Below are 14,917 nucleotides of genomic sequence, written 5' to 3'. Positions count from 1 at the left end.
AACCAAACACTGTTAGGCTAAATCTCCGTGCAGAGTAGGTAGGACATGACACAATCATGGGACAATAGGACAACAGACACGAGACAGATTGCATAGACGATAAGTACAAAGACATTAAATACAATAAATGTGTGCAAATGCATGCATTAAGGCTGGGTGATTAAGGTCCAAACTAAGTTACTATACTAACAGTAAAATGGAATGAAAATGTGGACCAGCATTATGTTGTGTGTGTAAATGTGAACAATATGAAAGGCAGCTGCTGTTTTTAAAAGGTGTAGAAAACGCAGATTTTAATATTGCAATGATGATATGCATAGAGAGTATGATATAAAAGTAGTAAAATTCCAGTATCTGAGATGAATATTCAGAAAAAGGTCTAACTTCTGCAGTATTTCTCAAAAAAACAAAAGGCTACTTTAGTGTATGCATTTGCACAGAGCTCAGGGTCTAGAATTGCACTCAGGTTTCGTATTTCAGATTGGGCACTTGAACCAAAAGGGACCTACTTTCTCACACAGCATCTGTCTCTGAATGTTAGTGATTATTAGCTAATAATTATTTATTCGATTGATTCCTGATTTCATTGTAAAAACATCTGAGACATCCATATTTTAAGTATTGTCATCATTTCAGCAAAGCTCTGAAAACTCTGAAATCTCATGTTTACTGATGACTAGAGGTAACATTTACACTACATGGACAAATGCATTGGGATCCCTGCTCATTCATTGTTTCTTCTGAAATCATAAAAAAGAGGTTATCCCACTTTTGTTGCAGTAACTTTCTCTACTGTCCAGAGAAGGCACAGCTCAGTGCGGGGGTGGGCTTTTATAGCCCTACAGCCCATGCCTGGCATTAGGCATTGTGCCTCTAGGTTCATGTTTATCTGCTCTAGAGAGTCCTATTCTATTAGCAATACCTCTCTACAGGGACTACACAAGCTGTGTGTTTGTGCATTTGCACATCTGTTTCAGCAATGGGTGCAACTTAAAGTAGCTGAATGCATTAGTTACAAGGACTGTCCAGATACGCACTATAGCACATGACATAATGCTATGAAGCCATCTTGCTGTCTTCTGTATGAACTGACGGCAAAAGACCCACGCAAGGGTTAAGCGGAAGTGTAATTGTCTAGACTAAAACTGTCTGTGGGTTATTGTGAATGTATATATGTGTGTGTGTGTGTGTTTGTGCCAGTACAGTGCAAGCATAACTCACCCCAGTGTCCTCTAACAGCACGGAGGCGCGCTGTTGTTTACTGCTGAGCTTCTTCGCATACAGCACCTCACACGAGGCCTGATCCTCATTCAGCATACTCTTCCCTGCATTTATCACCCTGAGAGAGACAAAGACAGACAGAGGGAGTTCTTCAGTGTCACATTCTCCACGTCATTTCTATCTGTGTGAAAGACATTGATTGGATTGTGTTTTCAAGAGTTATCCTCAAGCAACCTTGCCAAAGGGTCATTCAGGAATTCCTGAATGTGGGCCAGGGCCGCTCCAGGGGCCGACTCTGAGCTGACTAACAAAGACACTAACACACAGATTATGTGGTGCTGTGGGTATAATTGAGTTATTATTGTTCAAAGGCCTCTGCTATTACAGTACCAAAACAGGCACACTGCGTGTTGCAGCTAATTAGTATTTTGCATTTCAAAAGTCTAAATATGGTCCTTTTACCCACTCTTTCCTTAAAGAAGATCTAGAAGAAGTAAACAATGTAAACAGGTTAGAAGAGATTAGTTTAAAGTGGGGAAGTGTTGCCCCAAATGCCACTAGTAATGACTGCAGAATTTGAATAGTGGAGTTAAGAGCAACATGGGTCAAGGAACAGTTTGGCCAAAAAATAAATGTAAGCCATTTTCCCTGCAACATGAAATGTAACCCGCCAATACAAACGTTTTTCCTTTGTAATTAGACCTTCATGATGGCTGCTACTGTTTTTAGCCATGCAATGTGCTTTTAAAGCTAAAAAGCTAAGACTAGTCGACGCTAGCTTTTACCATCTTATCCCTCCAACGTCCACTCAGTCAAAAACAAACTGGACTACCTCAGCTGAACCAAATTGGAGCTAAACGCACATCGGTAGGAAAAGTACTGGCTATTTTCGGTTAGACCATTGGTAAGACCAGTGAAAAGGTATCTCTTCAGCTTGCTAACAGCACATCGCACTGAGAGAACTAGCTCAAAACAAAAGGAAAATCAGCGGGTTTCATTCTGAGACAGGATAACAGGGTTGTTAATAGACATCTGAGCATTTTTTGCCCCAAACAAAGTCTCATACTTACTATTTATACGTCAAATAACAACTCAAATACACAACAAATGCATTTATTGGCAGCTTTAACAACTCAACATGGTTTGAGGTAGTTTGCACATTGCTAACTCAGTAGCTGTAAGCTTTCATTGCATGTTAGCTACATTAGCCTTGTAGCTAAAGAGGCATACTTCAGACACCAAATGTTCCCTAGTGTATTCGGGGGTATTTCACAAAGCTAGGGTTTCACTGTTTAGCCACGTAACCTGAGCCCAAGATCTCATCAGTTCTTTTACATAGATTGATTTATTTATCCCAGGTAAAAGTTGAAAACTCCCTCCGAATTTACACACATCCGTCCCACCAGTGAAAGCCCGGCAAAGATAACCTTTGCCATGATTGTGCATCGCTAGCACTGCTGAGCAGCATTTCACTGCCACACTCTGCTAAGATAAGATAAGATAAGATAGTCCTTTATTAGTCCCGCAGTGACTAGCTATCGGAAAATGTGTTGCTACGCAAAGCAGGCCTCATGACATCAGCTTTCCCAGATGGCTCTGTCTGGAAAAGTGTATGTTGCATTTGAAGCAGTCTGGTTATGCTTGGCCAGCTGTATCTTACTGGTCATGCTTGTAGAAGAGCTAAACCATCAAAGTCTTAGTTGGACAAATGTGAGGTGGGGGTGGCACGATAACATGCTGATCATGCTGATAAACATGATGTCGATTGCGATCCGATATCACCCTTTTCTCCCTCTTTACCCCTTAGACCCCTAGGCTAATTTCGCCTCATTTTTTTATAGTTTGGTGTAACTTTTTTTGAGATGTAAATATGAACAGAATGTAGATATTGGACTATGGTTTGATCATTAAATTACTTGCTTAAGTTAAGTATTTCTGAGTTTTGGACTGGCAGACCCATAATGTGCAATCTTTGCTCATCGTGGTCCAAGTCCAATGAAAATCAAACACAAAATTCTCAGATGTGAAATTCTGGCTGTAAATAAGTGTGTATATGTATGTATATGTAATCCCTTTCCTCAGAGGTGGTTTTTCCCTGTATACCTGTGTATATGCAATACTGCATTACTCAAAACGGTGGACTCTCCCAGTTACACCATGTTCACCAATGGGTGCACTGATTACAATCTGCTCTCATGAAGTTTGGCAAATACTGAAAATATCATATAAGTGTATATTTAAAGCATTTTATAACAGCTCTGTCACAAAACATCCGTGTCTACTTTGATGCTCTGAGGGCAGGACACTCTATTTTAATATGAAGGGAACAGAAAGCCACTGCTAAAATCTGGATTACAGAAAGCCCTTCACTTTATAATCAGTTGAAAGCGGTCAGTTGGCATCAAAGAACACAGCTATGAAACATTAGGACAGACGACACAGAGGAATTACCAGCACTCTTTGCTTGGCACTTTGGGATGGACGGTGCTTTGCTCCTTTGGCCAAGGCTTCAATAACTGAGAGTAGGCCTACATGGCGCACTTTGTGATGAGGAATGTTGTAAAAATGTATTAAGGGTTTCGAGTATTTATTCAGTTCTCTGAAATACTGATTACAGTCAAAATACCAAAATAACATTGTTAGATAGGCAGTGTTGACAAAGAAGCTTACAGTCAGCCATAAGCAAGCTCCACTCAAAAGAGGAAGCACTACCACTATCCACGAGTTCCTCTTCTGCAGTCACAAGAACTACTAACACTATTTCTGCAACCAGAGGTTTCCGTTTTGACATCATTATTTTTTGTTTAGAACACATCCCACGGCCGAGGCCTAATACATGGCCTTTCATCTGTGTCTGTGCGTCGTGTCGTGAACTGTTTGTCCGAGGGAAGTGTGGTAGAACCTGACATATAATTCAACTGATTCAAAATGACTCACACACTGAGTCATATAACTAGAAAGACATTCTGTGCTACTTATGTGAGAACTGAAGCACTGCACCAGAAACCTGAGAAAAGCCTCGTAATATTGCATAACAACAGGGTGTCTGGTCTGATGAGTTCCGTTTTCTTTTACATTACCTGCCAATGGAATTAAAAATGTCTAGAAATAATATTTTTACACCAATCTTACAAAATGAGAAACTACATTAAATGGTGTTCTAGAATGGAAAACTGTATTTCTTTTGGCTTTCGGTGTGTGAACCTTAAACAAATCCGGCTTAACCAAAACAATGCTGAAAAATGCCAATTCCAAAACTCCCAAACTGTTACATAACAGTCTTGACTGAATATTTACTCCTTCACAGTTTACACACATCCATCCCACCAGCGAAAGCCCTGCCAGCCCTAGTTAAAGCTAGGAAAATAAGTTGTTATAGATACTTGTGGTTAGTTTTCTGAGACAATCTTTGGCATGATTGTACATCACTAGCACTGCTGAGCATCATTTTACTGCCACACTCTGCTAGCTATTGGAAAATGTGTTGCTACGCAAAGCAGGCCTCATGACTGTGGCTTTCACAAACGACTCTGTCTGGAAAAGGGTAAGTAAGGGTAGTAAGTGATGGACGGGAAAGTAAGCAGGTATCCATACTAGGCTAAAAGCTAACTTGAAGAAGCTCTATTTGGGAAAACGCTGCTGGAGAAAACAAGGAACTACTACTATCTGGTTAAAATTGCATTTATTCATTAAAAAAATAATACAAAGCCCTTTCTACAGTGCTAAAAACAAAGCCATGGTATGGTATGATATGCTATGCTACCCAATGCGGCTTCTGTGCAAACCCCTGCAATTGTATGACACCTTTGAGATGATTTTACATTTGTTGTGATGTAATTCATTGTAGGAACTCCCCATTAAAAAAGACCTTTTACAGAGGGAGCAAAACCCTCAGGACTAGGGTTTCCTGTCTCGGATGACTTCGCAGTCAACTGTCAAAGCTTTCTTGAGGCAATGACAGAACATCTGAATAGCTGGTTACCTAGTTATTACTGCTAAGTTGCCCTTCATTTGAGGCTAAAAACACTACCTTCAGACACATATTTCAGAACCTTAATCATTTCTATACGACCATTTTTAACCTCTATTATGAAATACCTACAGAAATAGCATAAACTGACCCCTGAGGGACAATGTAGGACATGAGTTCTTTTAATAACTATAAAGTTAATTGAAAAACCTCTTATTCCAGCAAGCTGTTACTTAATATCTTCATTTCTGTCTGCAAATGCATCTATGTCACAGAAAAAAAAATCATGTGATCTCAAGCGACAACATTTATTACACTTGAGAGACTCGTTCTGCAGTATCTTTTGGCTGTACACTTCACTTCCATTCAACATACGCTTCACTGTTCTTTGTTCCCTAGAAAAAATCAAAAGAATGGAATTTGTGAGGAAAACAAATGCAATAACCAACGACCATCTGTCCTATACAAGTTATGTTAATGCTTTGGCTGTATCATGTATAAGCATGATGGGCTGTGGGCCTATGGGATAAACTTTCTTTTATGTGAATCACACTGTAGACTCCCTTTCTAAAGGCAGAGGATCAAAGGATTTGTAGACAATGCTGGATCCTCAGTGGTGGTCTCATGGGCCTTCCCTGATTCTGCTGGGCACCGAGCTGTGCCAGGAATCCAAGGAGGCAGTATGGCAGCAGGGAGAACGGTAGGGATTAGGGCAGAGAGGGCCCTAGCAAAAAGTCAGTAGCCTGCTAATGAAAGTATCATATATCAGATCAATGATCCAACTCTCTGCAGGACATACTGTAAGTGCTCCATTAATATAATATGGCTGGTACTTGCAGGGCACCATCATTCTCTAGGCCCATCATTCACATTCTTTTCAGCTTGATATGAACGTTGTAGTGTATTCAAAATATCAGCATGTGACCATATCGGCAGGATAGACACCATTCAATTGAAACACTCACTTCATTTAAATTAGACCATTAGCTCTCTTAACACAACACACTGGTTAGCTCCTCCACCAGCCGTCTCTGAAGCCACCTCTGAGTTCCTCTCACCCGTTCTGGCTTGCCTTTACACTCTATCAATACATCTTGGTCAATATTGCATTCATCTGCACATCTGCTTCCTTGTCTAGTCTTCTTGGCAGATGCAAGCTGCTGACTAAACTTGAATTATACAATGTCAGGGCAAATGTAGACCATAGACACAGTGCGGTTCAATCTCGGTGGCTGACCACAGGCCCAGCTGACCCCATGTTCTAGAACTGCAGGACTTGCAGCACTGACTGATTTTAAGGGCGTTAGTTTGTACTGCACAGGCACCAAGGCACCAAGGCACCAGCTGCTACAGCAAACAAAGAGTGACATAATAAGGAGACTTATGATTGCTGTAATACTGTTAAACTTTGGGGGATTATTATAGCCGAAGCTATAATAAAAACATCACCTTTTACGGGTCAGAGAAGCTGGTACTGCAGCTGCCTCTCTTCGCATCTATTCTGCTGACCTACAGTGGAAGCACAGTGGAAGTGACACAGCTGCAGCACAACTAAGGTAGTGCCTTATCCACACCCAGTGTGTTCAAGAGTATAAATTATCTGCCTTTTCTGGAATGATGATGCATCAAGAAGGATGTGGTGGACCTCCTCACTCAAACTCCTTATATAGTAAACACAAACTTCATGAAAATAAAGGAACAAGAGGAAAATGACCATCTTGAGGCTGGAGGTGACATATAAACAACAAACCATCTTTTTTAAAACTCGAGTGTTCAAATAGGGATGGGTAATTTTAAAATGTGGTGCCTGAACTTTGCTTCTTGGGTTTTGCACTAGAGCTACGAGCCTAATGTAGTCACAGAAGTCTATGGCACCCACAATCATAAATGTCTATATGTTACTAAAGAAGCACACAGCATGAGTGGATCAGATGCAGCAGTGCTGCTGGAGTTTTTGAACACCTCAGTGTCACTGCTGGACTGAGAATAGTCCACCGACCAGAAATATGCAGCCATCAGTTTCCTGTGGGCAGCATCTAGTGACCCCTGATGAAGGACTAGAGGATGACCAACACAAACTGTGCAGCAAGAGATGAGTTCCTGTCTCTGACTTTACATCTACAAGGTGGACCATCTAGGTTGGTGTGTCTAATAGAGTAGCCAGTGAGTGGACACAGACCATTATATTAAGAACACTCCTGATTTGGAATGAACTCGGCCCATTACATCAGCCCCACTGACCATACAGGTGCACCATGTAGATCTAATTCCAGACTGTAGTCCATCTGTTTATCTGCATACTTTGTTACCCTCCTTTAACCCTGTACTTCAATGGTCAGGACCCCACAAGGCCACCTAAGTAGGTATTATTTGGATGGTGGGTCATTCTCAGCACTGCAGTGAGGACTTTTCTCAGCACTGCAGTGACACTGAGGTGTTTAAAAACTCCAGCAGCACTGCTGTGTCTGAGCCACTTCTCCTAGCACAACACACAAAACTAACAAACCCCTACCATGTCAGTGTCACTGCAGGGCTTAGACCCATATACTACCTGCTCTGTGATGGGCCTCTGGGGTCCTGACCACTGAAGAACAGGGTGAAAGGAGGCTAACAAAGTATGCAGAGACAGTCTGTAATTATAGAACAACTGCCAGAGTAAATCCAGCTAGTACATCTAACTGTTAGCTTAATATTCACACAGCTTCTGAAACAGGATGTCCTGTTGCATGACAACAGTTATTAGTGATGAGTACTGTAAATTTACACAGAGAAACTAAGAAGCTAAAACATATGGACAAAAGTTTGGCATGATTAACAGTATTTTTCTCACAACCGTTCAATCTGTAAAACATTACTAGGCAGTTAAGTTTCAAGAAGTGTGCACACACAGACGTGTGACGACAGAAATAAGGAAATGTGCTTCTCCATAAATGAGTCGTGAAACCTGCTCTAGAATCCTCTAACTTGCTTCCTGGTAAACTCTAAACTCCATAGTTAAAAAGAGGAAGTGGGCAGTGAGCTTAGCAGCAGCTCAAAAAGCTACATTATGCTGTTGGGTCTAGATTTTGGAGCTGTGGTTTTTCAAGGGACAGGTTCAGTAATGAATGATGAGAAATAGAAAATGCTGACTGCAGAGCAATGTAAAGGAAATGTAAATCTAGAACTGCTATTCCGTTAAAGTGGAATTCCACTGGTTCAGATGTAAAGAAAGTTTTTTGCCACAAAAATGTATTTTAAATATATATATTCAAGCCCAATCCGATCCAGTGGTCAATCCAGACATACTGTAATGGATCGGGCATCAGCTATTTTAATCTCAACTCAGTTCCAAGTCTTTGCTTGAAACACAGTGTTCAGAGCGCCATCTGTTGCCCTAATGGCGGCATTAACAGACAGCCGGCAGCAGTGACAACCATCTCAGGAGTCTGCAGTGTGGAACAATTTTACAATGGAACAATGGAACAGACCATAATATCTGAACCTTACAAAACTATCACTGAAACGCTCTGTTTTACCAGCGGGAGAACCGCTCGCCTTTTTTGTTTTTAAACCAGCACTGAAAAGCGCATTCAGAACCGAGTAGAGGCTAACGCTACAGTGAATACACGCACATAAGTCATAGAAACCCAAATCACAGCACTATTTTACAGTTAATTCACATCAGTAGTCGACATGCAACCACTGATATCAGTCCAGAGTGTGTGGCACTACAAACACACACACAGTTTTAAAGGAGCTAGGAGCTGATTGGTCAGGGAGGAGAGTCAGACTGGATTATAAGATATTAAACCCACTATAAAACAGTCATTTTAAGAAAAGGCTCTACTAAACTACATCAATCAGCCCAGAAAGTCTGATTATAGAATGTATTAATCAGCAGCTCATCTTATCTAAACTGTGTGACTGTATTATTTATACAAACACAAGAACGGATCAGATTGGTGTTGGCTGATACTCCCATTAAGAGACTAGGATCGGGGTGGGGGGATAACCTGATTGGGACATCCCTAATCCTATCTCAAAACGATCATATAATAATATCCCAGGAATCGGGCCTGTGTGAAGCCAGCCAGTGTGTTTTGTGTAATAATGTTTTGAGGGGAAGCCTAAGTGGCATTAAATGCTTCAGACATCTGCTTCCTTTCCCAACCACATTGTAAACAATTAGCGCTGCTCTCTAGAAAGGTACACATCAAAACATTGAGAATTTCTTTGTCTACGATAACAAATAAATTACACACAATTTCCTTTCTATCTGATAAGCTGAGAAAACCCTAGGAAGCCATGAAGTGCCATTCAGTGGATTAGCTCTTCTGTTTCACCCCTGATACAATTAGGCCAATTACACAAGTATGCTACAGTACCTCCAAGCATTCCTTAATCATGAACCTGAACTCAATGGCGGTGAGAAATAAATGCATAAATTTAAAAAAGTCCCACAGCATTTTCAGGTTTTCTTTACTAGTGTTTGATTGGTACAGGTGATCCCAAGTGGGGATGATAACCATGAGCAGCAGGAAAATTTGACAAATTTACAAAGTGGAGTTGGTGTATGTTCGAACCCCAAAACCAAGTACACGTAGAGTTGGGCAATATGACGATATTTTAATGTATCATGATAAATTTTGTTTTTATGTGATAATAATATGCTTTTCTAAGCATATGGAGGATACTGTTAGTGCTTAATAAACACTGATCAGCTGCAGGTTTCATTACAAACAGTGTAATTAGATGAAGAGCAGCAGATGAATAAAAAATGCTCTATTCAGTATGGGAAAGTATCTGAATAGTACTTAATAAGAATCTGTCGCTACTGATGTTTTTAGTATGTGATTTACATGTACATGTATGTATAGTATTTTTACCATATCGCCCCTCCCTAAGTACACGCTTAAAAATTAAAGATGCCACAACTAATTCTTTGAGTGATGCCATAGAATAACCTCTTTTAGTTCCATAATGAAACGTGGTTGAGAGATCTGAAGGTGTGATGTTATGGTTATGTAGCAATTAAAGGGTCTTCACATCAAACCTCTTTAATAAAGGCAGTTTTTTATGGAAACAACAGTGTTGTCTTCAATGACACTGCTCAGAAAACCCTTTGTAGCACCTTTATTTTTAAGAGGGTAAGACAAAGTTGAGTCTACAGCAGTCATTAATGATGTCAAGTCTCACTGGTGTTTTTTTAGGACAGACAGACAACTGCAGCTTAGTCTGTTCTCTAAATGCAATCCCCACCCACCAAGAACACCACAGTTTCGCATGGTTTGACTGTAACAACCGCCAGTACCCGACGCTCCTCCCAGGCCTACATTCCTAATCTTGCGAGGTATATCTATGTCCTGGCACACCTTTAACAGCTATTATTACTTATCTGTTTGCTTAACACTTAACAGATTGGCTCACTTTCGATTGCTGTCCTCATACAGACCTCCCTAAACTCAACAGTTCCCTGCTTATGCCAAGTTTAAAAATGGTTGAAATAACCTGAGGCTAAGCTGCATGCTTCAGTATTACTCAGAGTCTGCACTCTGACACAGTGTCAACCTTGCTGCTTCTGTAATTGCGATTGCATCAACCCTCCACATAGTCTCTTCTTTGTCCCAAATCAGAACACAATTCTTGCAATCCTCACTGCAAGCGTACAAGTTTCACACAGGAGCAGCGTGTGTAAAGCTTTGCTTAAGATTAATCTCTAGAAGGGTTGCATCCGAGGCTTCACAGATCTCTTGATAGTTCACATATTTTTAATTTTAGTATCCCATCTTTCCACATACCTGAGCCAGGTAAGCAAGGTTCCACAGCAATGGATCCCTGGATCAGGTGTGCTGGTAGCTAAAACGGCACAAAGATGTGGAATGATGGAACCCCACCTCCCTCCCCAGGGTTGGAACGAAAGCATCTCTTTCCCTATGTATGACTTCCTTCCTGTATGGGCATGAATAGGACTTCAACAATGCAATGGAGCTGATGTGTGTTGTGTGTGTCCTGACGTTTAACACCATGGAGCAGCCAGCTTGAGAGCGCAGGAGCATGGAGCAGAAAACAAAACAAGCTCAGGATGACAGGACAGACAGACAACTGCAGCTTAGTCTGTTCTCTAAATGCAATCCCCACCCACCAAGAACACCACAGTTTCGCATGGTTTGACTGTAACAACCGCCAGTACCCGACGCTCCTCCCAGGCCTACATTCCTAACCTTGCGAGGTATATCTATGTCCTGGCACACCTTTAACAGCTATTATTAGTTATCTGTTTGCTTAACACTTAACAGATTGGCTCACTTTCGATTGCTGTCCTCATACAGACCTCCCTAAACTCAGCAGTTCCCTGCTTATGCCGAGTTTAAAAATGGTTGAAATAACCTGAGGCTAAGCTGCATGCTTCAGTATTACTCAGAGTCTGCACTCTGACACAGTGTCAACCTTGCTGCTTCTGTAATTGCAATTGCATCAACCCTCCACGTAGTCTCTTCTTTGTCCCAAATCAGAACACAATTCTTGCAATCCTCACTGCAAGCGTACAAGTTTCACACAGGAGCAGCGTGTGTAAAGCTTTGCTTAAGATTAATCTCTAGCAGGGTTGCATCCGAGGCTTCACAGATCTCTTGATAGTTCACATATTTTTAATTTTAGTATCCCATCTTTCCACATACCTGAGCCAGGTAAGCAAGGTTCCACAGCAATGGATCCCTGGATCAGGTGTGCTGGTAGCTAAAACGGCACAAAGATGTGGAATGATGGAACCCCACCTCCCTCCCCAGGGTTGGAACGAAAGCATCTCTTTCCCTATGTATGACTTCCTTCCTGTATGGGCATGAATAGGACTTCAACAATGCAATGGAGCTGATGTGTGTTGTGTGTGTCCTGACGTTTAACACCATGGAGCAGCCAGCTTGAGAGCGCAGGAGCATGGAGCAGAAAACAAAACAAGCTCAGGATGACGGAATATGGCGTAAAAAACATGCAAGTCCAAGATGGTGGCATCGTCTTGGATGTGCAAAGCATGCTAGAGGCATTTTCAAAAAACAACAGACTGGACTGAAGGAATGAGAAATGGTAAATGATGAGATTCATCCTAATATAACTTTTATATATAACTTGATAACTAAACTGTTATCTGATATCTGATTTTTGATATTCTCTTCTTCCTCCATTATTTTTCCATATTCCTGTTCCTTTTTTCTGACCGGATTTTACCCTGTATCCTTTCTTATTTTACCCTCCTTATGTCACAATGAGTACCACATGGGGTACCACAGAAACCACCTGTGACACTACCAGAAGCACCTGAGATAACATTGCAACTGCCTAGCAACCACTTAGCAACATCATAGTAGACACCTGCACCACATACGTACTACATCAACCCTTTTGCAACTCTATAGCACCCATCTGGGATACCTTAGAACCACTTAGCAACCACTTAACAACACCATAGCAACCACCTGGGATAACATAGCAATCACTTACTCAACACCATAGAAAACGCCCGGGATACCACAAGAACCATCTAGCAACCGATTTGCACCTCTACAGCACCCATTTCGCATCATCTTAGCAACGCCATAGCAACCGCCCAGGATACCACACGAACCACCTAGAAGCCACTCACCAACACCATAGCAACCCCCTAGGATAACATAGCAACCACCTGGGACACCACAGCTGCTGCTCTAAGCTGCTCAACCATTCTGTGTTTCCTTCAGGGAGCGCACTGTTGTAGTTTACCATAATCTCGTTAAAGCGTGTCAGTGCCAATGTACACCCTTGTGCAAAATGCAGGCTAATCTGTAATCTACACACTGAAAACCCCTGTTAAAGCTGCACAGGAGGGTCTGAGGTATCCTTTAATCCCTAGAGAAACACAATGTCTTTGTAACAGGTGGCAGATTCATTCATCCCTCACCATGAATGACTGCAGAAGCTGCTTGCTTTTGCTCTTGCTGTTGGACCATTGCAGCTTACACACTGAACATCATGTGACCAGACTCACACTCAGTGTTCAGCACACTCCGGGTTTGTGTTTTTCTGTTTGTAGGGAGAGAGGGGCAGACACACTGAGGGTGGGCTGCATGGGCTTATGTGAGAGAACAAAAGGCTCTCGTGCACACATACATACACATACACACGGTATTAGGCAGAAGGTCCAGCATGAGGGTATTAAAACGCACCCATGGCGCAGCAGAGCTTAATGAAGTCTGGGCTTAACCTCGCTTCATTTCTGACCGCAGCCCACGTCACACACCTAGTCAGTGCACAAAGCTCGGGGTATGAGGCTGCAACTGCTGCTGCTGCTGCTGCTGCTGCTGCACACTTGCCCTTGGCTCAGTGTGGCAAAGCAGCAGCAGCAGCAGCAGCAGCAACAGCAAGTAACCTTGCATGGCACGCAAAGGCACCAGCAGCTGATTTCTGAATCCTGTACGACGGTTTCTGTCGCCGTGAGTAGGAAAAAAAAAAGGACAGTGACAGTGACTCACTCTGCGTATCCGGTTTGCCACGGCAGCGCGCTGTCCCGCCTCGGCGTAATCACGGGCCGGGAGCCGTGGTCGCTCGAGTACTGCAGCAGCTCTGGCGTAAGCTCGAGAAAGTCCGGCCGGCTGTAGGGGAAGCGCGGAGGCAGCGCGTCCGTCCCGCAGCCTTGCGCGCCCGGCTGCTGCTGCTGCTGCTGCTGCTGCTGCTGATGGTGGTGATGGTGGTGGTGGCCGTGCGGAAGAATTCCGCCCACCAGCGAGGACATGGCGTTCTTCACTTTGCTGATCATCGCGGTGGGTGCAGTGCCGGCGGGTCTAGGGCATGGAGATCGGCGCGGAGAGAGAAAGAGAGAGCGAGCGACAGAGAGAGAGAGAGAGAGAGAGAGAGAGAGAGGGAGAGAGAGAGGGGAGGAAAGGCGGAGTGAAGCCGAGGAGACGCGATGCAGGAAGCGATCAACGCCGAGCCATGTGACGCTCTGACACGCTATGTTTTCCTCATAGAGGGCAAAAAAAAACAGAAAAATCCTCTCCTGGCAGTAGAGTGTGTCATCCGAGGGGCTGGGCAGAGGAACAGGGGGGTAGCAGCCGGACTACAGCAAGTCCAGTAGGGGCAGTGGAGGGAGAAGTGAGGGATGGGGTGAAGACAGGCCCTATAGGACAGAAGGCACCCCAGCAGTGTCGCAGTGACAGATTTTGATCAAGTCAAGTCAATATACACCATCAGCCATAACATTACAACCAGTGACAGGTGAATGGACGAATCACGTTGATTGTATCCATACAGTGGCACCTGTTAGTGGGTGGGATATACATGTTAGCCAGGTAGTGAACGGTCAGTTCTTGAAGGTGATGTGTTGCTAGGAAGCATGGATCTGGATCTGGACATCTGGATATGACAAGGGCAGGATATGTGATGGCTGTTATGCAGTGAGTGTGTGGATGTTCTAAACACATGTCAAAGTTGCCATAATAACATTGCTTTAAAAGGTATTTTTGGCAAAACTTTATTGCTAATATCCACTATATAATATAACGACTAACAAGTCATTAATGAGTCATTTCGTTTCTATCCACTTTATTTCGCAATGCACGCTTTCAAGAGTTTGTTTCGTCCATCTTTGTGTTCGAATTCCTGGTCATTTTGTTTATTTCATTGCCACAATTGGGCACCAATTCCAACTTCCATATCTGCCGCCTTCCGGAGACGAGGACCTACTGACCCATGGTTGAAGTTGCTACATTTAAAATATCC

The 14,917-nt window shown here is 42.7% G+C and overlaps 1 protein-coding gene across 1 annotated transcript in view; it reads right to left on the bottom strand.

Moving 5' to 3' along the window:
* ppm1j (protein phosphatase, Mg2+/Mn2+ dependent, 1J) overlaps window positions 1–14,144 on the bottom strand; it is a 28,937-nt gene extending 14,793 nt beyond the window's left edge. The window contains exons 1-2 of the mRNA XM_072684670.1: window positions 13,672–14,144; window positions 1,222–1,339 (exon numbers count right to left, since the gene is read on the bottom strand). Coding sequence (XP_072540771.1) covers window positions 1,222–1,339; window positions 13,672–13,955 — 402 coding nt within the window. The 5' untranslated portion in view covers window positions 13,956–14,144. The remainder of the gene's footprint in view (window positions 1–1,221; window positions 1,340–13,671) is intronic.
* Window positions 14,145–14,917: the final 773 nt, after the last annotated feature.

Source organism: Salminus brasiliensis, chromosome 7 (genome assembly GCF_030463535.1).
Source record: "Salminus brasiliensis chromosome 7, fSalBra1.hap2, whole genome shotgun sequence".
Lineage (NCBI taxonomy): Eukaryota > Metazoa > Chordata > Actinopteri > Characiformes > Bryconidae > Salminus > Salminus brasiliensis.
The sequence above is the reverse complement of the archived record's forward strand: the minus strand, read 5'-3'. Positions and strand labels throughout refer to the sequence as shown.